The following is a 25,048-nucleotide window of genomic DNA, read 5'->3' as shown; positions in this document are numbered from 1 at the left end:
ATGTCATCAACGATGATGTCAAAAGTGATGTCATAAGGAGACACACACACACACACGCACGCACACACACACACACAAAGAGGCATTGTGACAAGACATATCAGTGATGTCATAGGGGGGCACACACACACAAACTGATGATGTTATCAGTGATATCATAACGGATCACACACATGCACACACACAAGAAGGCATTGTGACATCATTGATCATGCAATAGTCTCGCTGGCCAGCCTCCCCTCCCTACCGTGAGAAGAGTCTGGCGGCGCAGGTCTCCATTGTGGGATTGCGATGGGCGGCGCTTAGCGGCAGTGCCCTTGGAAAATAGCTTCCAACAATCCAACTTGCCATTTTCAGCGAGCTACCGTGTATGTTTCTGCCGTTAGCTTGTTAGCTAGTTAGCGTTGTTGTTTTCACTGAGGCGGCAGGGCACTGTTTACAGCGACACACAGGGAGGAGGGAGGAGAAGCCGCTCTGATTGACATGGTCGGAGCCAATGACAGAGCTTGTAATAAGCCGGGAGCGAACATCCGGCCGCGACTGAAACATGGGGAGCAAGGGAGGGCTTATCCCAGTAGCCTGTTTCTGCAGCCATGACTCTCACGGAAGGGAGAGGAGGCTGGCCAGCGAGACTACTGATGCAATAACATTTAGTGAGCAACACACACACGCACGCGCCAATAGGGCTGGCTAGGCCGAGCTATAGGCGAGGCCGCGCAGTGGCCGCAGTGGCTCTAAAAATAGCAAATAAAATTTCAATTTCTTGGTTAATCTGGTATTGCTCTAAAACACGTTCGTTGGTAAGCGTTTTTATTTTGAAGGTTAGGACAGGAAGTTGTATTTTGGCTAGCTTGACACTGGTCCACAGACAGGAGAGGATGCGAATAGGGATTTGTGTCGCGCTGTTTGTCCTCTCCATTACCGACAACATGCAGCTCGGTGGGAATTAGCAGCCGTGGACCACTCCTGGATCTAAATGTGACCGGTGGAGGATGATTCAGCGGCAGGTCGTTTTATCCCAGGTAGGTCGCCTTCATGTGGCTGTTTTGGTGATGTGTGTCAGTCAGCCAGCAGCGGCCCAGGCTCCAGGCCGACCTCCATTCAAACATCTGACAGTGAAATGTGGACCTGCTTATCGTAAAGATACAGCCACGGTACAACATGAACATACCTTATCTTAATCGCTGGGATGCACTCTTCAATACGGCATACGTACAATACACCATGCAGCAATTAATTCCAATTCCATTTCAGCTATAAGAATCGCTTCACGTAAGCCGTACGGTTTTGGTGGAAGATTTATGGGAACGACGGACAACGGGACAAATTCTAAAATATGTCAATGTTAAAGCCTAGACTAGTGTGTTGTTGGCCCATGTCTGCAGAATTGAATCTTTCAGATTCAGAAAAGATCTTGAGTCATATTTTATGAGATGTGCATTTAGAGTTGAACCAGGGGGAAAAAAGGCAGATTTGTTGAATGGAGTTTGGCGTGACGTCTCTCCGCTCAGGAGAGAAGACATGTCCTCTGACTCTGAGCATGCGAGACGCTCAGGAGAGACTGTCATCCCTCTGCCCTCTTTGTGTTGGTGGGGATCCCCGGCCTGGAAATCCTCTTAAACAACACACACCACCAGCTAGGCTATTGTTTGAACACATTGATGAAGTGTGTTTTCCTCTGTTTTCTGTTTGGTGCCACCATCAGTGGTGATAAACAAAACAAATACTAAACTATCAACGCCAGTCAGTAACCATGATAAGAGAATAGCCACCAATAACAAACCAATATGGTCAGAAAAGCACATAATTAGGTAGCCTATAATGTTACATAGGCTAGTCGACTTGATTTCGATTGCAGGCCTACATATTATCAGTGATGTAGTAGTTAATAACAATGTGGGTAAAGGTAAACTATGGCCTCCAGTAAGTTGGTGATTTGCCTAAGGTAGCCTAAACAATTTGGTATTTAAAATACCTTTTTACTATTATGTAGGCCAAGCCTATACTTTTGAATTTCATATCATGGTGGGTTCACCCTCCACTACTTCCCTCGATGCTATTTTAAACATGTATGTATATTTCTCCCTTGATTTTTTTGGGGTGCAAATTAGGGATGATAATTGTCCCATAAAAGCCACAGCAAATGTGACATAATAGTTTGTGTTGGAGTAACACCTTGTCCAAGTATGGAGCCTACCATGGCATTAGCCTCAACACAAGACTCATCAGTCATTCCTCCTTCTTCGTCTCAGAGGCTCCTATATCCACTGGGAGGTTGGCTCAAATGGCTGCACGCTATATACAGTACATGTTATCAATCACAATACAACTGTACCTACCTCCAGCTCGGACACAGTGTTGTTATCCAAGTATTCGGGGCCATGGTATTCCAAAATATTCTGTAGTTTCCAATACCGAGCCCTTATTCACATGCCATTGCCGAAGTTTTTAGCTTGGTGCTCAGTGGTTTGCTGGTGTACTGCAGTTTACAATTTTCAGCATCAGACCATGGGCTCCGGCATGTGAATGGGCTCGGTATTGGAAACTACGGAATATTTTGGAATACCATGGCCCCAAATACTTGGATAACAACATTGGGTCGGAGGGAGGTATAGTTTTATTGTGATTAATAACGTGTATATCGTGTGCAGCCATTTGAGCCGACCTCCCAGTGGATATAGCATCTGAGACGAAGAAGGAAGAATGACTGATGAGTCTCGCGTTGAGGCTACCATGGCACATTTGCCCATGAAGAATACCAGAGGCTCAGTCCATCGTTTGTGGTCAAAGTAAGCTCAAAATGTCAGTATATATAGCTAAAATGACAATTTATTTGCCTCATAAACATGTCAGCATCCGGAAATGCGTAGTCAAGGCTGTCCTTTAAAAACTTTAATCTAATTAAAAATGTCACGTTTTACACGTGCAAAGCAATTCAGTGAAATTCAAATGTAAGCTCTACTATTTCATACCGTTGTCCTTTACACTGTATAGAAGAAATACGAAGCAAAACAGATTTAAAGTAGAGATGCACCGATTGCCATTTTCTTGGCCGATTCCGATTTCCGATTTTTGAATAGTCTGACTCGCCGATACCGATTTTTGACGATTCCGATTTTCTTTTAAAGAACAACAATTGACAGCTTACACAAACGTTTTTGTAACTTTGTTTGAAAATTAGGATTCATATAACAATTCTTATCATTTGCATGAAGTAGGACCATCTCACTCAAACACATCTCAAAATAAAAGTGTTCCAGGTAGGGGTGCACCGATCACGTTTTTTGCCACCGATCACCGATTGCCGATCACCTATGAGAAATATCTGCCCATCCGATCATCGACCGATCACCGATTACCGATTACCGATCACCGATATATATATATATATATATATATATATATATTTATTTATTTATTTTGTAAGCAGCTATAGCAGTCTATTATAGAACAGTTTCCATTTTACATATAGGCCTACATTTCATGCATCAAATTGAAAGTGCAGCACATTTTCTTTTTTTTCTACATCAATATTTTATATTTTGTAGGCTAAAGGAAACCGCCAACATAGGGCTGCACGATATATCGTTTACACATCGTCATCGCAATGTGCGCATGCGCGATAGTCACATCGCAGGACGTGCAATGTCAAAAGCAAATTAACTCGTCATGTTGCTTGATAAACTCTCACTTTAGGGGTAGCCTACTGAGTGAAATGCAGGCTCTCTCAAAGGAGAGAGACGCCCCGCTACTGTACTCACTCATTTAGTGCTTAGCTTCAACACAACAAACATGCACAGAGACCTAAATTGAATTATCTTTTGCTTATGTTTCGTTGCTGACAGTAGCCGTCTGTAAACGATGTGATTGCGGAGGCGGACTTGTCCACAGTTTGCAGCGCACTCGCATACAGCAGGCTGGCTGCTGTAACTCAACATGTCCGTGGAGTGGAGATATTTACTCTTGAAACACCAAAAAGCAAGACCGCAACTTATGACACGAAGGCTAAAGTGATTACTGAGAAGTTGTCCGTGTTATCACTGTGGCTGTCTCTCCCCTTCAAGTCTCTGATGTTGCATCACATGATAGCAGTAACGTTACGGTAGAGTTAATCATACATAGCGACTTATTTACACAAAACATGTCAGTGAAAATAAAAAGAGAAGAGACATATCTGGGCAATTAAATGTATATTTATTACTTTTCACGAATGAATTGTTTGTCACCGGTCGGCTGCATGTGAATCCTCGTCTCTCTGTACTGCCAGCCTTGCGCTCAAAAACCGGAACTCCGCAGATGCGGAGTGTACCACTTGGTCGTTTCTGGAGGGGGTTTCCGGGGGGTCAGACCAAGTGTGTAAAGTGGCAGGGGTGTTTCATTGTTGATTTATTGAAACGTTAGAAGAACGAAAGAAGTTGAAAGCAGTGATTATAATCAATGAAATCTAATGTTTTTCTGCAAATAGCATCATTGGGAGGTAGATTCTGGCACTCAATATTAGGGGTGGGCAATATATCAATTGTATATCAATATTGTGATATGAGACTATATGGTCTTAGATGTTGGATATGGTAATATGGTGATACAGCATACATGTTGTCTTTCCCTGGTTTTAAAGGCTGCATTACACTAAGTGAAGTGTAGGCTAGTGACATTTTAAAGTAGAATGTCATAACTCACTCACTTTTTCATGTATGTAGCCTAAGTCATGGAAATCCATTGGTCAAAATGTGTATGCACCCTGATAGATGACGCTCTGAGGCCTACAGTAGGCGACAGCCCAGTGGTTGAGAAACATTAAAATACCTAATTTCCCCTCCAAAATCAGATGGACTCCTCTACAAAATCATCCCAATCATTCTAGAAGTATTCTTTTCTTTAAAATAGAGCTATTCTGGTAATCTGGTGAAAATCTGTATTTTTTCATATCGCAATATATATCGCAGGGGCGGGGAATATCGCAATGTCAGTTTTTTCCAATATCGTGCAGCCCTACGCCAACATGATTTTTTGTGTGTGAGATAATTGGAGCACAAGACTGTGTTGAACTAAATGGCTAGTAGTAGTCCAGTTCCCTCAGTTCAGTTTATAAAAGAACAAAAATCATTCCACTTCGGGATTTCCATGTTACCAGTTCAATGCAGTTCAGTTCACTCAACAAAAATACTCCATTTTCCGGGATTTCCCTGTTACACAAGAAAAATAACTTCGACCCAAGTTAACTATTTTATCGATTAAGCTAAAGCGGCTAAAGCTAACCGGAGCTATTAACTCATTGAGTGCCAGCCACTTTTGGAGAACGGACGCTCCCAGTGCCAGAGTTTCAGAGCGTTTTCAGTGATTTCTCGAGGCCCACAGAATATTGTGTGATATTACTATGTAAACAGCGAACACGCACAAAGAACGATGAGACTCTCTTCTATCATCTGCAAAAAAAAGTTTATTGATACCATTTTCCGTTCTTTAGTTATGAGCCGGAGAAGATAGGTTGTTTTGAGCAAACAGACACGTTTCAAATTAGAAGCTGAGTTATTCCGCCTTTTGTGAAATGAAGCATTTCAAGCACATTCACTGAGTCTGAAGCTAACATTTTCTGATGTAGTGACGTGGTGTAGTTGTGTGGTGCCCTGCGTGCCCCACCCCCCTCTCCCCCCCTCAGCTGCAAACTCCTCCCCACACTAACACACAGCCTAACACGCACCCAGTCTATTTTCGGAGCGCTCCGTTTTTGTGCGCCGGCTCCCAGCGCGACACGGAAATGCCAAACCGGACTGCAGGGAAAGGTTTGGCCCTTCGGCGTCGGGTGCTGCCTTTCTGGCGGCTAATCGTGTGGAGAAACTATGCAGACAGACAGACAGAGGCAGAGGGGCTCAGTTGTGGGCGCGGATTGACTGCTGTTCGCAGCCAACGTCAGCTGCAGACAGAGCAATCTATATGGCTCTGGCTGCAGCATGAGCGGTTTCTCTTTCATCACGGGGGTTTTTCCTGCTGTTTTCCGGACCTTTCTCTAATCTGGAGAGCACTGTCGCCACCTAATGAGTCCGTAAAATAGGTTATACACCTTCAATAGCTACAATATTTGTACAGGAGATGCCTGAGGCTTTGATCCACGTCCCACCGTCAAAAAACGCAATTGACGAACATACTCGTCCTTGGCACTCTACGTTAGTATCTGAATTGACGAACATACTCGTCCTTGGCACTCAATGAGTTAACGTTAGGAGGATACACGCAAATATGGATCAAACACGGACTTAACAGCATGCAAATGCCTCGGTAGGCGGGAGGACTGGAGGTAACTTCTCTCTGCTGAGTCTGCTCTAATCACCAGCTGATTTGTGTGATTCAAAGATGCAAGGGGTGTGTTGACATTCTGGTGCGGTGTGTGGAGGTGAGCACACTGACGAAAGCAAAGCGTGTGCTTTGCAACACAATGATATAAACGTTAGAGCACAATATGAAAGTTAAACGATAGACATTGAAGACATGAAAATGGGCTGCCTCATGTTTCTCACGTGCAGCATGATCGGCTATGCAATCGGCGACAATAAAGAAATATCTGCAGCAGCAGATCACATATTTGAGGTCAAAATCGGCCGATACAGATTGCGTGCCGATCGATCGGTGCACCCCTAGTTCCAGGTTACTGGACAGAGCTTTTTTGTGCAAATACAATGAATACAAAAATTTAATAAAATCCAATAGCCTATATCCCACAGCTATCATGCATTTACTTTTCCAAAAGAAAACAGGTGCAACAGAACATCAAAATGATCCATGGACAAGGAGTTTATAGCCTGGCTCCAGACCAGTCCTCTTGAGTAGAGGGGAAATGAGTTTATGAGTTACAGTAACGTTCTTCTGAATATCAGGCGGAGTTTACACACAGTCCGAAATTTCGTATGCGTTTTTTTTAAATCTGCCATCCGAAAAAAGATTGTCACGCACAGAAAACCTTGCACACTTGTGAGTCCGATGCATTTTTATTATTATGTCCGTCGTTCTATTTGCAATACGAAACAAATAGTCTCTCCTGTATCCACGTTACAACATGACTGACAGGCTGAGGCAGCAGCGCTGATGTGGAATGGAGAAGGCAGGTCGGGGAATGGTTATACTGGACACAATGCTCACGTTCACCTCACCAAGCCGGCTGTGCGCTGTGGCCGGGTGCAGCAGCGCTGCTTCCTGGGGAGAGAGAGCAGAGAGAGGGGGGCCAGTGAGGTGAAGCGAGCCGCTCAGACTGGACTCCAGCCGAGCGGGACTCGGCTGCACCTCTGTCTCCACGGCTTATTTTTAGACTTGCATGTGTGACAAACTGCGAGCTTTGTCTACTTCACTGACGGTGAAAAAATTCCACAACGAGGAAGGTATGTATGCTGGCGTGTGTGGTGTGGTGGCTGGGTGCCTGTCTCGGTGCTTTGGGGTGCGCGCACGTCACGTGAAAATCGGCTCACAGAATCGGCTATTTAGAGTGACCGGCGCAGATCACCGATCGAGGCCGATCACGTGAAAATCGGCCATTTCCGGTCACGTGCCGATCGTTCGGTGCATCCCTAATTTAAAGAGGTTATGAATAGGGGTGGGGTAAAAAATCGATACACCATAGTATCGCGATGTTTTGCCTGACGATATTGTATCGATATTTGGACGCCAAGTATCAATATTGCAAATGTGTGTTGTTGTTTTTTTTTTGCAGGTCATGTCATGCCAGGCCACCGGGCTGCTATAAACTTTCGTTCCAAGGCCAGCAGTAAACGGTAGCATATTTTCATTTTGTTTTAACAGTAACAGTTTTGTCATACCAGTCATTTACAAATTCCCCAGTTACTGAATGGGCTGCACAAGATGTTTTGTGCAAGTGAAGTGAAGTTGCATTGTTCAAAAACTACCTAAGTACAGTAGTCCACACACACATCCAGTTAAGGTGGACTGTAAGTAGACTGTAACAAACAGTTCAGTTTGTCAGGTGCATGCAACTATGACATGACTTTATGAAAGTTGTTGGTCTGTCTACTTGACAATGGTTGAAGTCAGATGTACAGACTGGAAAATTGTTCTTATATAAACCAGATGTTGACAAAGTTTTCCTTTGGGGACATAATTTGCAGTTGAAAAAGTAAGAAATCGCAATATATCGCAATATTCAATATATCGCAATATTCAATATATCGCAATATCGGCAATATCGCAATACTATCGTATTGTGACTCAAGTATCGTTTTAGTATCGTATCGTGGGCATCTGGTGATTCCCAGCCCTAGTTATGAACCATTTGATCATATGACTCTAGTTCTCATTTTAGGGCTGCACGATAAATCGTATATTCATCGTCATCAAAGTCACGTGTTATCGCAATAAAAAAAACAGAGTTAAATGCTCTTTCATGTCTTTCACATGCAGCCAAAAGCTGCTCTCACCAAAGACACTATCAAAGCAAGACACTTCACTTCGAGTGACTTCCTGTATCTGTGTTTTCGCCGCGTCATTGACAAACCAGCCAATCACAAGCTGATGACCAGAAGAAACCGGAAGAGTACCATTTGGCGTAGCAAGCATGCGGTAGCATGGAGTTGGGTGTCTATCTATCTGCTCTCACTCGTCTCTAGCTAGAGCTAACTCGGAGGAGCTCACGTTAGCTTATCAGCGGCACGTGTGATGATAGCGTAGTTTTCCAGCACAATGGCTGATGAAGAAGGAGAGAACGGCGTTGAAAATGTGATTGATTCTGATGAAGACCTTGTCCTTATGGCGAAAAGGCACAGCACTTCACTGATTTGGAATCACTTCGGATTTAAACGAGATGACACGCTGCAAACACAGGTACTGTGTAAAACATGCGGTGCTGTTGTAGCAACTTCGAGGGTAACACAACAAATCTTCATCACCACCTGCAATATAACCACAAAGAACTGCACAAACAATTACAAGAAAGCCAAGCCGCAACGCCAACAACGTCGAGTAGCAGCAAGAAGCGATTGCAGCAACCGTCAATTTCTTGGAGTTTAGCGGGCGTGACTCCTTACGAGACAACATCCAAACGCCACAAAGAAATAACAGACTCCATAACTCGTTGTTTGATGAAGGACATGATGCCTATTTGCACAGTGGGCAAAGACGGGTTTAAGGGGCTGATAAACAAATTGGACCGGAGACACCAGATTCCATCAAGGAATCATTTTTCCAAGGTTGCCATCCCCAAAATGTACGAGACCCGCAGGGAGGCTGTGGCGACAGAAGTGAGTCAAGCTGAACACTACGCCTGCACCGCAGACCTTTGGTCCAGTCGAACGACAGAACCTCACATCAGCCTAACGGTACATTTCTTGGATGAGGAGTTTGCACTGAAAACACGATGCCTAATGACAGCCTACTTCCCCGATCAACACACCGGAGAGAACATCGCATCTGGACTGCGTCAGGCTCTGGCCAGCTGGCATTTGCGGGAAGATCAGCTTGTGTGCTTCACCACCGACAACGGGTCAAATGTTGTGAAGGCCATGGAACTGAATGTATGGACCAGACTTCAATGTTTTGGCCACCGACTCCATCTGGCCATCGGTAAGTGTAAAATAAATGAATGTGCTTTACCTGACATTATTGTGATATATTTCAGTCCTATTACAAAAGGTTTATAAATTGACATACTGATACAATCATGCCAGTTCTATGAATCTTAGCCTAGTGTTTTCAAATGCATTTTACAGTCAAATGAGATCTAATTGGCTTTATTTTAGGCCAATCTTGCCAAAAACGGGGGGGAAAACACGATTTAGGCAAGTGTCTGAATAGGCCTATTATTGCACTAATCAATGCACACATGTAAAGAGAATTATAATATTAGTTGAACCTTTTGGGCTAATTCTGACACATGCCTACAACTACTACTACTAAATGTCACATTATGGGAGTCTGTCTCATAGTCCCCCTGAATTGTATATGCAGTTGGGCTAAAAATGATTACTGCCAGGGTTTTAATACTTTTTAAAAAGTGTTTTCATGTCTTCTTTCCAGAAAATGCTGTTAAAGATGACAACCGCATAGTCCGTGCTGCTGGTGTTTGCAAAAAGTGGTGGGACATTTCTCCCATAGTTGGAAGCAGAAGCAAGCACTGAAAGAAGCACAAAAGAAGCACAGCCTCCCAGAGCACCAACTCAAAACAGAATGCCAAACCAGGTGGGGCTCGAGACACACACACACACACACACACACACACACACACACACACACACACACACACACACAACACACGCACACACACACAAACACACGCACACACAGAGTAATCATCAGATGGTGCCTTATCTAAATGGAACATGTCTTTTTCTTTGTATTCTTGTCTCTCTGTTATAGGAGAGGAGACCTGACACGGAGGCCGGAGCCATGGATCCAGCCAGCAACAAGAAGGCAAAGCCATCACTGGGCAGTTTGCTCAAAACAAATCCACGTCCAGCTCCCACAGCATCCATGCAGCTGGAACAAGTTGTTGAAGCTGAACTCAGCAGCTACTTGCTGTCCCCCACCATTGACAGTGAGGCAGACCCTTTGGCTTGGTGGAGACTCCACAAGGACACCTACCCAAGGCTGACCAAAGTAGCTCGGCAGTATCTTTGTATACCAGCCACTAGTTCACCCTCAGAGAGGCTCTTCAGCGCATCAGGGAATGTGGTTACATGTCAACGCTCATGCTTGAAACCTAGCAAAGTAAACATGTTGGTCTTCTTGGCCAAGAACTTGCCCTAAGAGACTCATAACTAGACTAGAGAAGTGTACAGTAAAAGAGAGTTTTGGAAGGAAGAAAAAGGCAAAATGTGGAAAAATATAATGCAGGCTTCAAAATCAAGGCTAACAACACTGCTACAGAATTCAGATGCTTTGACTAAATATACTGTAGCTACTAGGTGGTGGAGACAGACTAAATATACTGTAGCTAGGTGGTGGATAGACTGACTAAATATACTGTAGCTAGGTGGTGGATAGACTGACTAAATATACTGTAGCTAGGTGGTGGATAGACTGACTAAATATACTGTAGCTAGGTGGTAGATAGACTGACTAAATATACTGTAGCTAGGTGGTGGATACGGATAGACTGACTAAATATACTGTAGCTAGGTGGTGGATATACTGACTAAATATACTGTAGCTAGGTGGTGGATAGACTGACTAAATATACTGTAGCTAGGTGGTGGATAGACTGATTAAATATACTGTAGCTAGGTGGTGGATAGATAGAGATTTCTATTAAGTGTGGCACACACAGTGGGTTTCACTAGTAGTCACTTGTACACCAACAGTAAGTTAATTATTTCCCAACTGAATATTACAGTGACAGGACTTCCTTTAAAATGGCCAGTTTGGCCACTCAGTGATTCAGTGATGTTCTTAAAAGGTTTTTAGCAAGGACTGGCTGAGTGACTCCACCAGGGGGGAGAGAGAAGAACCAAGGTCCCTAGTTTCCCTTTCCTTTTTTGAAATCTAGCTTTCTCTTGATTTAGTGCCGTGGTCCTAATCTTATTTCAGTTTTCTCCCTTATACTACAGATGTCTGTAACCTTTAGGCATGGTGATGGCGGGCCTTGATCATATTCATTACAACGGGAGACATTAGTTATTTTAAAAGGCCTTGTTTAATTTATATTTGCCAATTGCCATGTTTACAGTAATTCATTTATTTTGTTATTGATGTTTTCCCCCAGATATTTTTTTAGTTGAGAAAAAGAGTTGATATATGAAAATATTTTAAAGGGAGCAGAGTTTAAAAGAAAATAAGATCTGGGGAAATTGAACTTTACTTTCTTAGTTACTGTATGTGTTATTTAAGTTAATGTTCTGTTGTTTACACGGTAGCCAGCCACCGGTCTGGAATGTACTAAGTTGAAAGTGATCTGTTGAATGAAACAAAAAAAAAAGCTTTTGAAGACTTGCAGAGAATGTAGCCTACCTCGTGCCTTGTGCAATTCAAGTGCAATTCAAGACAAGTGCTATCTTATGTTCAATAAAAGCTTGTTTGAATATAAATAATTGTTCAATTTCTTTATTTAATAGACATAGGCTATTCAATGTTTTGGGTCTATGTTAGCTGTCTATTAAAGCAGAATGACATGCTACTATAGCTAATATGTACCCTTTAACACATTCACTGCCAACACTTTTTTCCAATCAGTAGGTAGCTTCTGCCAAGGGTTTTTTTGAGGATTCTGGCTCATCTTTCAAGAGCCGAGGATTATTTTCTCCTAGGACTTTTAGTCCTTGGGCCAGACCAGATATCGGTACCATATGGGTGGGCAAAACTTTACCTATACTAAATTGTTTATAGGGTCAATATAAGTAAATTAATATATCATAGCCTTTCCACAGGAGTAGCTTTTCATATTTATTGGACATTTTCTTATTTTCCCCTATTTAGTCCATGGGCCAAACACAAAAATTGCACATATCGGTACCACTCAAGTGGACAAATTCTAATCATGATTTTTGAACAGGTATATATCCATAGATGATATTTTAGTATGATAGCCTTTGCAGAATGGCAGCTTTGTCACAGTTATCGGCTCATGAAGTTAGCAAACCCCTACAATAAATTCGATTCTAGGTGCTGATCCATAACCTATTTTAGGCTCAGGACCTTTAACCATGTTCTATGATAACATGTTTGACAACATTGTAAAGGGTAGCTTCTTAGCTTTCATTTGAGCTCAGTTGTGTGTCTGTCTGACAAATAAAGAGCTCACATGGGCTCTTCAAAGTGTCAGTGACATTCATTTTTCCACAGTTTTCACCTAAATTATAGTCTTTATTTCAGCACTGTGGCATCTAGGAACATCAGAGACACAAACAACAAACACTGGAATACTCATATAGGACTAAAGGATTCAGAAAAGGTATAATGAACCCATACTATCCCATCGTGAGGGGTGAATTTTGCCCTTTGAATTTGGTAGAAGAATGCCTTCTTGAGGGAAATGGGCCAGAACCCAAAATGTAAGATATCGGTACCATCCGGGTGGAGAAATTCTACTTGTGATTTTTTTAAATTCCTATGACCATGGTAGCTTATTGGTGCTTAACCACCCCTCTTAAATTATGGACTTATGGGAATTATGGGAAATCATCTTTCTTTCATTATATCCTCTCCCTGGCGTGTCTGCTAACTGTTAATATTACATGTCTAGATATAGGCATGCTATCCTATGATACTATACATACCATACCATACTATAGTATACTAGATAGATAGATATATATGCTATACTTAATTGTCTACTAAATTGGCACATTTCCCAGTCAAAAAGAGGGTAAATTGGCACGCTTTTCAGTCAGAAATTGTTTTATTTGTGTTACGGTATATGTACAGCTACATTCAAAATGTTTCCAGTCTTTCAACACAATATTAGGACAATCTACCCTTCCTGAGACCATGTCATCCACGAGGGCAACACCATCATCGTCATTCACATCTGAGTCTGTCAGCTGTGCAGCAAGCTCTTCTTCACTGTCTTGGTTGGCACATGTTTGTAGTTTGCACAGGTTTGTGCATTTCAGACCGTTATTGAGACATGTGCACTCTGGTGGTTTGCACGACCTCACACACTTGCAGGAGAGCAACTGCAAGACGGCACCTGGTGCTGGGGAACCGTGCATCCACTGGATTTCAAGCTGCCCCTCATGATCTGTGGTCCACCTATGGTCCTTAAAGTACAGTCCATTGTTGATATCATGGGAAACTCCTTTGTGAATCCACTCAGTCCAGATCAATATGAGTTTGTCAGCTTGTCAACTGCAACTGTTGCCCCGCCAGATGTAGCTAACCTGCATGATTCCAGCCACAACATCCAGCAGTGGAGGAAACTGCTCTACAGCGCTGCCAGCAAAGTCAGTCTGATCAAATTCTTGTTTGAGGAATGGAAAGGACCCAAACACAGATATAAACTACAAGACAAGGCCTTATATGTTACCTGTGAAGTAGTCTGCTTCAAAATCAACAGGAACCAATGGGAGGAGGTAACACAGCTCAAATCCTCTCAGGAAGAAGCTGACACCTGCATGCTAATGCATGCTCTCCATGTAGCAGAGTCTGGCTTCAAGGCAGTGATCATCATGGCAGACACAGATGTCCTGCTACTGACTCTGGGTTGGAGCAAGGACATCCCATGCCCAATGTACCAAAAATGTGGAACACAGAACAAGACAATGTTCCAGGACATCACCAAACTATGCAAATCATGCGGTGATAGTATTGCTGGCGCCTTGATTGGCATGCACACGTTCACTGGCTGCAACACTGTCAGCGTATTTGCAGGACACGGAAAAGTGGGCACCCTGAACAGACAGGACATATCAAGAAGCCTTCCTTGAGCTCGGCCGTGCTTGGGATGTCTCTAATGAGCTCTTCAAGAAGCTGCTGGAAATCATGTGCCACATGTATTACGTATATGTACCCTCTACACACATTACAGATGTCAACCTCCTCCGATACCAACTTTTCTGCACCAGACGTGGGGAGGTCGAGTCCAGCCAGCTTCCACCATTTGAGGATTGGCTATTAATGCATTCCATTCATGCAAAAGATCAGACTGCAATCTCTAGACGGTCTCTTCAAACCCAGCCATCTGTACCAAGCCCCAAGGACCATGGGTGGACCACAGATGATGAGGGGCAGCTTGAAATCCAGTGGATGTGCGGTTCCCCAGCACCAGACCGTTTTGCAGTTGCTCTCCTGCAAGTGTGTGAGGTCGTGCAAACCACCAGAGTGCACAAACCTGTGCAAACTACAAAAATGTGCCAACCAGCACACTCAGATGTGAATGACGATGATGGTGTTGCCCTCGTGGGTGGCATGGTGTCTCAGGAAGGGTAGATTGTCCTAATATTGTCCTGAAAGACTGGAAACATTTTGAATGTGGCTGTTCATATAATGTAACACAAATAAAACTATTTTTGAGTGAGAAACGTGTCAATTTACTCTGTTTTTGACTGAGAAATGTGCCACTTTAGTAGACAAGCATAGTATATCTACTATAGTATAGTATAGTATGTACAATATCATAGGATAGTTTGCCTATATCTATGTAATATTAACAGTAGGGGTGTCACAATATATCGTCCCACGAAATTTCGCGATAGTAAAACGTCACGATATGTATCGTTGAGATGAAATCTCATATCGCAATTCCCCCCCCCCCCCCCCCCCCCCCCCAAAAATAGACTAAGAAACGTCTTTGTTTGTTGAAGTTCAATGTGTGGAAAGTAGTTCAGTTGAACAAGTCTCTGAAGAGACACATGAGAAGTTATACAGGAGAGAAACCATTCAATTGAGTTTCTGGCAAAACTGTTTACTTGACAGGAAAAACTGAAGCATAAAAAATAGACTAAGAAAAGTCTTGTTGTTTGAGTTTGAAGAAAAACTGAAGATGCATAATGAGAATTGATACTGCTGAGAAACCTTTTAGTTCAAAGTAAATCTAAGTGACGGTGTAACTCATTCTATTTCAAGATAAGCCTTATCTCCAATCTCATGTTTTTTCTAGTTGTTATTGTAATAACAATTTCCCACAACAGCATGTTTTGTATTTGTGCATTTCAAATAAAATACTACTTTTCCAGTCATATATTGTCATTATTCAAGTTTAAAAAAATATTGTTAAAATCGTATCGTATCGTATCGTTATCGTGAACCCAGTATCGTGATACGTATCGTATCGTGAACTGAGTGTATCGTGACACCCCTAATTAACAGTAGTCCAGACACACCCTAGGCAACGGATAATGAAAGAAAGATGATTTCCAGGGAGGGCACTTTCCTAGTTTTGAACGACAGCAGTCCATAATTTAAGAGGCCATAAGCACTAATAAGCTACCAGTCATCAAGGTCTATCATAAAAACATAATCTAGGGATGTATATGAATTTAAAAAAATCACAAGTAAAATTTGCCCACCTGGCTGGTACCGATTTATAAAAAAAATGTAGGGCTCTGGCACATTTCCCTTGAGAAGTCATTCTTCTACCTTAAGGGCCACATTCACCCCTCACGATGGGATAGTATGGGCACATGATACCTTTTCTGAATCCTTATAGTCCTGTGAGTATTCCAGTGTTTGTTGTTTGTATCTCTGATGTTCCTAGATGCCACAGTGCTGAAATAAAACTATAGTTTAGACGAAAATTGTGGAAAAACAAATGTCACTGACAGTTTGAGGAGCTCCTGTGACCTCTGTATTTGTCAGAGAGACACAAAACTGAGCTTAAATGAAAGCTAGGAAGCTACCCTTTAAAATTCTATCAAAGATATTCTCATCAAACATGAGTAAAGGTCATAAAAAGAGCCTAGAATAGGATATGCATCGGCACCTAGAATCCAAATTATTGTAGGGGCTGGCTAACTTCATGAGCTGATAACCGTGAGAAAGCTACCATTCTGGAAAGGCTATCATACTAAAATATCATCTATGGATATATACATGTTCAAAAATCATGATTAGAATTTGCCCACTTGAGTGGTACCGATATGTGAAATTTTGGTGTTTGGCCCATGGACTATTTGTGAACACAAAATATCTCAAAAGAACTAATAGAATGTGTGCTTTCTCTGTCTAAAAGAGTTAGTTTTTATCATGTTCTGTTATGTAGGCATTAGCAGTTGAATACAGCATGGTTTCAGAGATTTTCAGAGAGTTTTGAGATAAATGGATTTTTAGAACCACCTCACGTGCCTGTGATTATGGGTGCCCTTGGGCAAGTGTGTATACTGTATTGTGTTTGTGTGTGTATGTGTGTGTGTGTGTGTGTGCGTGTGTGCGTGCGTGCGTGCGTGATTCGATAGAACAGGCAGAACAGTCACCTTAACCATTTATTTTTGGCATCAGTGAGACATCAGACATCTAAACAATATAGTTCTGAACAGTAATTTCCTCCATAACAGCACCCCCACCCCCCTCTCCTTCAAAGTCCTCCCTCCGTGGGTGTGTCTCTGGTGGCTTTGCAGCGTTTGTCACTGGCGAGTCTCTCTGCTGCCTGTCTGTGCTGCCTGGCTGCTGGCGGCCGCTCGTCGGGCGAGTCTGGATGGGGCTCGTTCGTTTCTGGGTTTTCGGTTGTGAGCTTTGATGAAGCTGCGTGCGATTCTGGGCTTTCTGCTGGTGTTTCAAAGTGTGTTGCACCCAGAATCTATTTTTGGAATGCCCCACCGCCAGCTCCCAGCGCGAAAGCGAAAGCGTTTTCGCCAATCCATTTTCATGAGAATGGCTTCCTCACGCTGCTGTTTTTGCTCTGCTTTCTCGAGAGCACTGTCGCCACTTAGTGGGTCGGTAAAATAGGTTATACACATTCAATAGCTCCCATATATTTATAGGAGATGTAAAAGGGTTTGATCCACGTCCCACCGTCAATTTTTTTTTTTTTTTTTTTGACGAGATAACTCGTCCACGGCAGTCAACCGTTGGATTTTTTTTGACGAGATAACTCGTCGACGCCAGTGAACGTGTTAATATTTTTGTTTTGTTTATAGCATTTTTTTATTTATCGCAGGTCATATCGTCATCGCAATATTGAACAGTGTTATCGCACATCGCAGCTTTTCCTCATATCGTGCAGCCCTAGTTCATTTGCATTTCACCTCAGACAAGACAAGACACTGCTTTCAAGTCTGAAATTTACCTAGATTTGCTAGAAATATGGACAACATTTCAGCTTTTCACCAACTAGGGCGCTGCTAGATGATGTCACTAGGTTGACCATACAGTACAGTAAGGAATCACTTAGCTAGCCTGTACACTTATGTACTCTATTGTACTGTACTGTCAACCTAGTGACATCATCTAGCAGCGCCCTAGTTGGCGAAAAGGTGAAATGTTCATCTTCTATCTGTCCTTGTGTCCAGAGCTCTGTATTTCATCTGAGAAGAGAAGCATCATTGCGAATGAGGATTGGGCCTAAATAAATAGCAGTTTTAGAGATACTTGGGTATGGGAAACCCTAAGCTCACCTGCTGCGTGGGCTCGCCAAGCATGATGTCACTGATGACATCACTGATGCCATAGACATTGTGACATCATCAGTGCTGTGACATCATCGTCCATATAGCCTGCTATATTCCTTGGAGACAGACATGAGTAGGAGAAGACAGACTATAACTTGCTATATTCCTTGGAGAGACAGACATCAGGAGAAGACATACTGTCTGGAACTATAACTTGCTATATTCCTTGTAGACAGACCTGAGTAGGAGAACTTGCTATATTCCTTGGAGAAAGGCATGAGTATGAGAAGACAGACTATAACTTGCTATATTCCTTGGAGACAGACCTGAGTAGGAGAACTTGCTATATTCCTTGGAGACAGACCTGAGTAGGAGAACTTGCTATATTCCTTGGAGAAAGACATGAGTATGAGAAGACAGACTATAACTTGCTATATTCCTTGGAGACAGACATGAGTAGGAGAAGACAGACTATAACTTGCTATATTCCTTGGAGACAGACATGAGTAGAAGACAGACTGCAGCATTGTTTGTATGCTGTGTGTATGAAGGCCTGACTCAGGAGTGAGTCCTCTGCGAGCACATAAATCTGGGTGTACTTCCAGACCAGAAGCTTCAGGAAGCATTGATCACATGCTATATGCATACAGATGCTATTAGAGGTATGTTTCTATTGATTTATACAGCCCAGTGCTGAGGTACAGGCACTTTATACAGCCCAGTGCCGAGGTACAGGCACTTTATACAGCTCAGTGCCGAGGTACAGGCACTTTATACAGCCCAGTGCCGAGGTACAGGCACTTTATACAGCCCAGTGCCGAGGTACAGGCACTTTATACAGCCCAGTGCCGAGGTACAGGCACTTTATACAGCCCAGTGCCGAGGTACAGGCACTTTATACAGCTCAGTGCCGACGTATAGGCACTAGCCCAGTGCCGACGTACAGGCACTTCATACAGCCCAGTGCCGAGGTACAGGCACTAGCCCAGTGCCGATGTACAGGCACTTTATACAGCCCAGTGCCGAGGTACAGGCACTTTATACAGCCCAGTGCCGAGGTACAGGCACTTTATACAGCCCAGTGTCGAGGTACAGGCACTTTATACAGCCCAGTGCCGAGGAGGTACAGGCACTTTATACAGCCCAGTGCCGAGGTACAGGCACTAGCCCAGTGCCGATGTACAGGCACTTTATACAGCCCAGTGCCGAGGTACAGGCACTTTATACAGCCCAGTGCCGAGGTACAGGCACTTTATACAGCCCAGTGCCGAGGTACAGGCACTTTATACAGCCCAGTGCCGAGGAGGGACAGGCACTTTATACAGCCCAGTGCCGAGGAGGTACAGGCACTTTATACAGCTCAGTGCTGAGGTACAGGCACTTTATACAGCCCAGTGCCGAGGTACCAGCACTTTATACAGCCCAGTGCCGAGGTACAGGCACTTTATACAGCCCAGTGCCGAGGAGGTACAGGCACTTTATACAGCCCAGTGCCGAGGTACAGGCACTTTCTGAAATCTTTGATTTCTCCAGTGCTTTCAACACCATCCAGCCTGCACGACTGCGTGAGAAGCTTCAAAGGATGCAGGTGGACGCCTCCACAACCTCCTGGATTATTGACTACCTGACGGACAGACCACAGTTTTCTCACCTTTCCTCTTCACCCTATACACCTCTGACTTCCAATACAACTCAGTATCCTGTCATCTGCAGAAATATTCAGATGACTCTGTAGTTGTGGGGTGTGTCAGGGATGGAGAGGAGGCAGAGTACAGGGAACTGGTGGGCTGCTTTGTGGACTGGTGCGGAGAAAACCACCTCCTCCTTAACGTGTCCAAAACCAGGGAGATGGTTGTGGACTTCAGGGGGACCAGCACGGAGCCGAACCCTATTTCCATCGGGGGTGAGGAGGTGGTGAGTGTGGACAGCTACAAATACCTGGGCGTTCACCTGGACAAAAAACTGGACTGGAGACGCAATACCGAGGCTGTCTACAAGAAGGGGCAGAGTAGACTCTATTTCCTGAGGAGGCTCAGATCCTTCAACGTATGCAGCAAGATGTTGCATATCTTTTACCAGTCTGTGGTAGCAAGTGCAATTCTCTTCGCAGCCACCTGCTGGGGCAACTGCATCAGAGCCGGCGACCTAACAAACTGAACAAACTTTTTAGGAGAGCAGGCTCTGTGCTGGGAACCACTCTGGAGCCCCTGGAGGTGGTTGTGGAGGGAAGGATGCTACAAAAAATACTCAAAATCATGGAGCTCCCCTGCAGCAAGGACCGTTACAGGAGGTCTTTCGTGCCCACCGCAATAACAATATACAATAACTCCTGGACATGCCGAGAGAGGAGGGCCCTCCTCTCCCTACCCCTCCCTCTGCCCCCCCCTCCCCTCCCTCCCCTCCCACCCTCCTATAATGACCCTCCTGAATGTTGAATCCATACTGCACATGCACAGTGCACACCTATGCACACGTTGAACTTTGCACACTCACAATGCATAGTCATAGCTATATTAGTCATTAATAGTCATTGCAATTATAATATAAATAATCAAACAGTGTACAGCTTTAGTCATAGAAATAATAGTATTATTTAATATACTTACAGTTTCCGGGAAACGAAAGATGTAACGGCGGTGGAAGTAAAGTTGTATATATTGTAGTTTGCATATTTACGTATTGTATTGTTTCTTGCTTCTTTCTAGCAATATGTTGATACTGCTGTTTTTGCTCTGCACCTTACCTACGGGAATTTGTGTAACTTTTTATTGTTTAATTAGTTGTTGATGTCATTGATGCTACTGCTGCTGTAACGCCAGAATTTCCCTACGGGCATGAATAAAGTACTCTATCTATCTATCTATTAGGGCTGTGGCGATTCACTTATCTCCCGATTCGATACTATCACGATTCTTGGGTGCCGATTCGATTTATATTGCGATTCTTAAGTATTGCGATTCTACGATTATTGCGATTCGATATTACGATTTATTGCGATTTTTGTTTATTTTTTTCTTTTCTTTTTTCAGTTTGTTTGCTTTTTTACACTAGATTAGAACATGGGAAAAGTTGAATCATACACTAGAGACTGTATATTATATATCATGAGTAGGGCTGGGCGATATAGTTAAAAACAGGGGCGGACTGGGATCATAATTCAGGCCGGGCATTAGATACCAAGCAGGCCAGGCCGATATGGGCCAACGCACGTGAAATTTGGGCCGTTTGAAGCCAGATTTGGGCCGTTTGAAGTCCAATTTTACAATGAGATGCACCCACTTTAACCCTGAAGTGTAATTATTACTTCAGACTAACTAATAAAGTAATAAAACCACTAGTAAACCAGTAGGCGGCGCCTGGCCTGCTGTTCAGTGAGTGGCCTGACTGCAAGCACCAAAATTATTATTATTATTATTATTATTATTATTATTATTATTATTTTTTTTTATTTTTTTTTGCGATTATCGATTCTGGAATAAAAGATCGATCCAAAAAATCGTGACATTAAAAATCGCGATACTTAGGTGAATCGATTTTTTTCCCCCACCCCTACTATCTATCTATCTATCTATCTTAAGTTTATACAGCCAAGGCAGGTACAGGCAGTTTATACAGCCCAGTGCCAAGATACAGGCATTTTATACAGCCCAGTGCCAAGATACAGGCATTTTATACAGCCCAGTGCCGAGGTACAGGCACTTTATACAGCCCAGTGCCGAGGTACAGGCATTCTATACAGCCCAGTGCTGAGGTACAGGCACTTTATACAGCCCAGTGCTGAGGTACAGGCACTTTATACAGCCCAGTGCCGAGGTACAGGCACTTTATACAGCCCAGTGCTGAGGTACAGGCACTTTATACAGACCAGTGCCGAGGTACAGGCACTTTATACAGCCCAGTGCCGAGGTACAGGCACTTTATACAGCCCAGTGCCGAGGAGGTACAGGCACTTTATACAGCCCAGTACCGAGGTACAGGCACACAGTACACAGTACTATATATTGCCAGTTACCTGATTATTCTCAGTTATCTGTTTATTGTGTGCATGTAAATGCACTGTGATTAATGTATTTGTCTGTATCTGTTTTCTCGTGTTTCTGTCTGTGATTTTGCCGTCTCAATTATTCATCTTTGTCTGATACAAATGAAAAGCCCTAGATATAGATATTGCTTTCTCCATGATGATGATGTCAATGTTTTTTTCTGCAACATGAATGCACACAAACACCATACTTGACTTGACTTTCACCAGCTCCTGTATGTCCACGGCCTCTGTGCTTTTTCTGTTTGTAACGCACCACCCTTCTCCTCCCCCTTCCCCCAGGTTTTGGTGTGCTTTGGGTTGACTGGTCATTATGCTGATGCAACTCTGTAGTATCAAGGTCAGTGCCCCCTCCCCCCATCCCCCCAACAACCCAGCATCCCCCATCACCCTCTGCTTGTGCTCACTAACCACCACCCAGCAAGAATGGATTTGCACAAAACTTGGTAGAAAAGCAGGTCATGATGGGCCAACGTACACCTGATTAACTTTCTACACCCACTGGTCAAAAGGGGGCATGGCAATGGCCGTAGCCAATCACAAAAAGGCGCCTAACTTCCAAACGGATTCACGTAACACCGCAAAACTTTGTAGAAGGTTGGTCATGGGGCAAGGACAAACGGATTAACTTCCACGCCCACTAGCCATACCTAGAAGAAGAAAAAACATCTAGACAGAGATACAATGGATATGCAGGAAATGTGTGTTCAGATTCACTTATATGGTAATATGTTGCGAGAGGGCAATTTGTGTATTTTGTTTGTACCCCAGTTGCTTGGGCTAGTTGCTTGAGCTTGGAGTGTCTTTCACCAATAAATTCTTTCAAATCAGCAGTGGCGGGGAGAGTATTGAAAATCTATACTCAAGTAAAAGTACTCCCATAAAAAATTACTCAAGTACAAGTAAAAAGTACCATGAGAGAAACCTACTCAACTAGAAGTAAAAAAAAAAAAAGGTAAAAAAAACATGTATTTATGTTGGTAAAAAAAAAACTACGCAAACTACAAGGTACTTTCCATTTTAATATTCTTAGGATGTGTGGGCTAGTACAAAATAATGGGGGGAAAGTAGCACTCGAATACATTTATTTTCAGGAAATAGAGCAATATGAACAATCTCTCACTCCCATTACTTTAGACAGAAAGTACACTGAAATCATGTCACTAAGTTTTATATTGAAAACCACGAATAAAAATTAGCAGCACTGCAATTTTTGTCCGCATAAACATTAAAGTCGAGCTGAACCCAAAAATGACTTTTCTTTTCTTTTAGTTCAAATACCTGGGTATGCAGTGCACCTATTTAATGATGTATGCAAAAAAAAAAAATCACAAAAATCTAATTTCTTTAGTTTTTCACATTTTTTCACATCAAAAGTTCATTTTTCAAGATTTCATTGATAACACTAATCTACAGTTTGCTGACGTCACCTAGTACTATCACATTTCTACCCCATTTCAACCAATCATATCACGACATGCAGCTGTCAATCAAATCTTCATTTCAGGATAATTTTCTCTTCCAAATGAAGTAGAAATAGTCTAGTAGGAACGGGGGGTCCCCGCGCACCCGAAAGATGTATTTTTCTATCATAGATTTTTGTACTCCTCAAGGTGTCTAATAAACAAATTTTGTTGTTACCCCGTTGAAATAGTGTCCCATGGGTGCGTTTGGCAGCCATCTTTGCGGGCATATTGCGATGTCTGATGAAAATGGATAAGGGTCATAACTTTTGAACTAGACGTCATACAGAGACAAATTACACCACTTTTCTGTATGATTTCTGCACGAGGAATTGATTGAGAGGGTTGTTTTAATGATTTTAACAGGTTTGGTATAGTAAAACTCAAAAACATTTGAAAAAAGTGTCTAATTTACTCTCAAAATCTTGCAAAAATCTACATATTAGTCCATGGGCCAGAAGGGTTGGGAATAATGCTCATATTGATTTTTGGCAAGGTATACATCTCTAGAGTTAGAAAATATGTGAGAGCATTGCACCAATGGTAGCTAAATGTGTGTTATCACTCGATTTATGACACACTTTTCAAACCTAATAGTTGCGGGACTTAGGGACATTTGAGGCTACGTTCATGCAAATCAAGTCTAAAAGCACCAGATTTTGCCCAGAATTAGCCCAGGGCATGCTCTAACAATTGAGCCAGAGTGCCCGAGCCGGTGACCCCCGGGGTCACCATGGCGGCCAAATCCAATATGACCACTGTCCGAAAAAGATTTTGGCTATAACTTTTGAAAGAGATGAGCTAGAAATACAGACTTGGTGTCTATCTTATATTTTTTGACCATTAGAAAGGTGTTGGAATGCTTATCTTTACTAATGAAGATGTGTGTGGACCCCTAATCTGCATATTTCCAAGATGGCGGCTACCTGAATATGAGTTTTACCATAACTGTTGATGCTTTTAGTAAACTCGGTGTCCATTTTATGGTTTTTGAGTTTTAGAAACACATTGTAATACTCAGATTTATGATTTAATCTATCTATAGCACTCTACTTTGCATAGTAAGTAGGCTACCAATATGGCTGCTATCCCATTTCTTTTTTACATACACTTTTGTAGTTGTAAGAATGAGTTACCATCAAACTGGTGGAAACAAACAATCTACAGTATTTATCTTACATATTTCATTGAAACAATTAGACAAGTGAGTAACACTGAGGTATGTCCATGGGTTGGGGGGGTTAAGTTAGATTGAGTGTAAAGTGTTTTTTGTTTATATCCTTATATCCACAGCCAGATTAATCAAATATTGTTGTCTTGACCTCATTGTTGGTACAGGCACTCTTGCATCCACATTGAGGTGCCACGGGCTCCACCTTTACAGTATTCACAGCACCCACTACATGACCTTTTGCAGCTGCAGCAGAGAATGATGACTCAGGCTTTACTGGCATCTGGAAGATGGGTCCAGTAAGGTTCCCAAGTCTTGGTCATGGAGTCCCAGTACCAGCCCCACGTACTGAACTCTGGATATTTTGCTGGACAGAGGTTGCTGATTCCAGTAGAAG

At 42.9% G+C, this 25,048-nt stretch overlaps 1 protein-coding gene across 1 annotated transcript in view; it reads left to right on the top strand.

Annotated features, from left to right (window-relative positions):
* Nucleotides 1-992: 992 nt before the first annotated feature.
* The window catches only part of hecw1a (HECT, C2 and WW domain containing E3 ubiquitin protein ligase 1a), a gene marked incomplete at both ends in the record, with an annotated part of 355,736 nt that continues 331,680 nt past the window's right edge, over nt 993-25,048 (top strand). The window contains one exon of the mRNA XM_083631916.1: nt 993-1,022. Coding sequence (XP_083488042.1) covers nt 993-1,022 — 30 coding nt within the window. The remainder of the gene's footprint in view (nt 1,023-25,048) is intronic.

The sequence above is a fragment of the Poromitra crassiceps genome (genome assembly GCF_964638095.1).
Source record: "Poromitra crassiceps genome assembly, chromosome: 2".
Taxonomy (NCBI): Eukaryota; Metazoa; Chordata; class Actinopteri; order Beryciformes; family Melamphaidae; genus Poromitra; species Poromitra crassiceps.
This window is presented reverse-complemented; position numbering and strand designations above follow the sequence as displayed.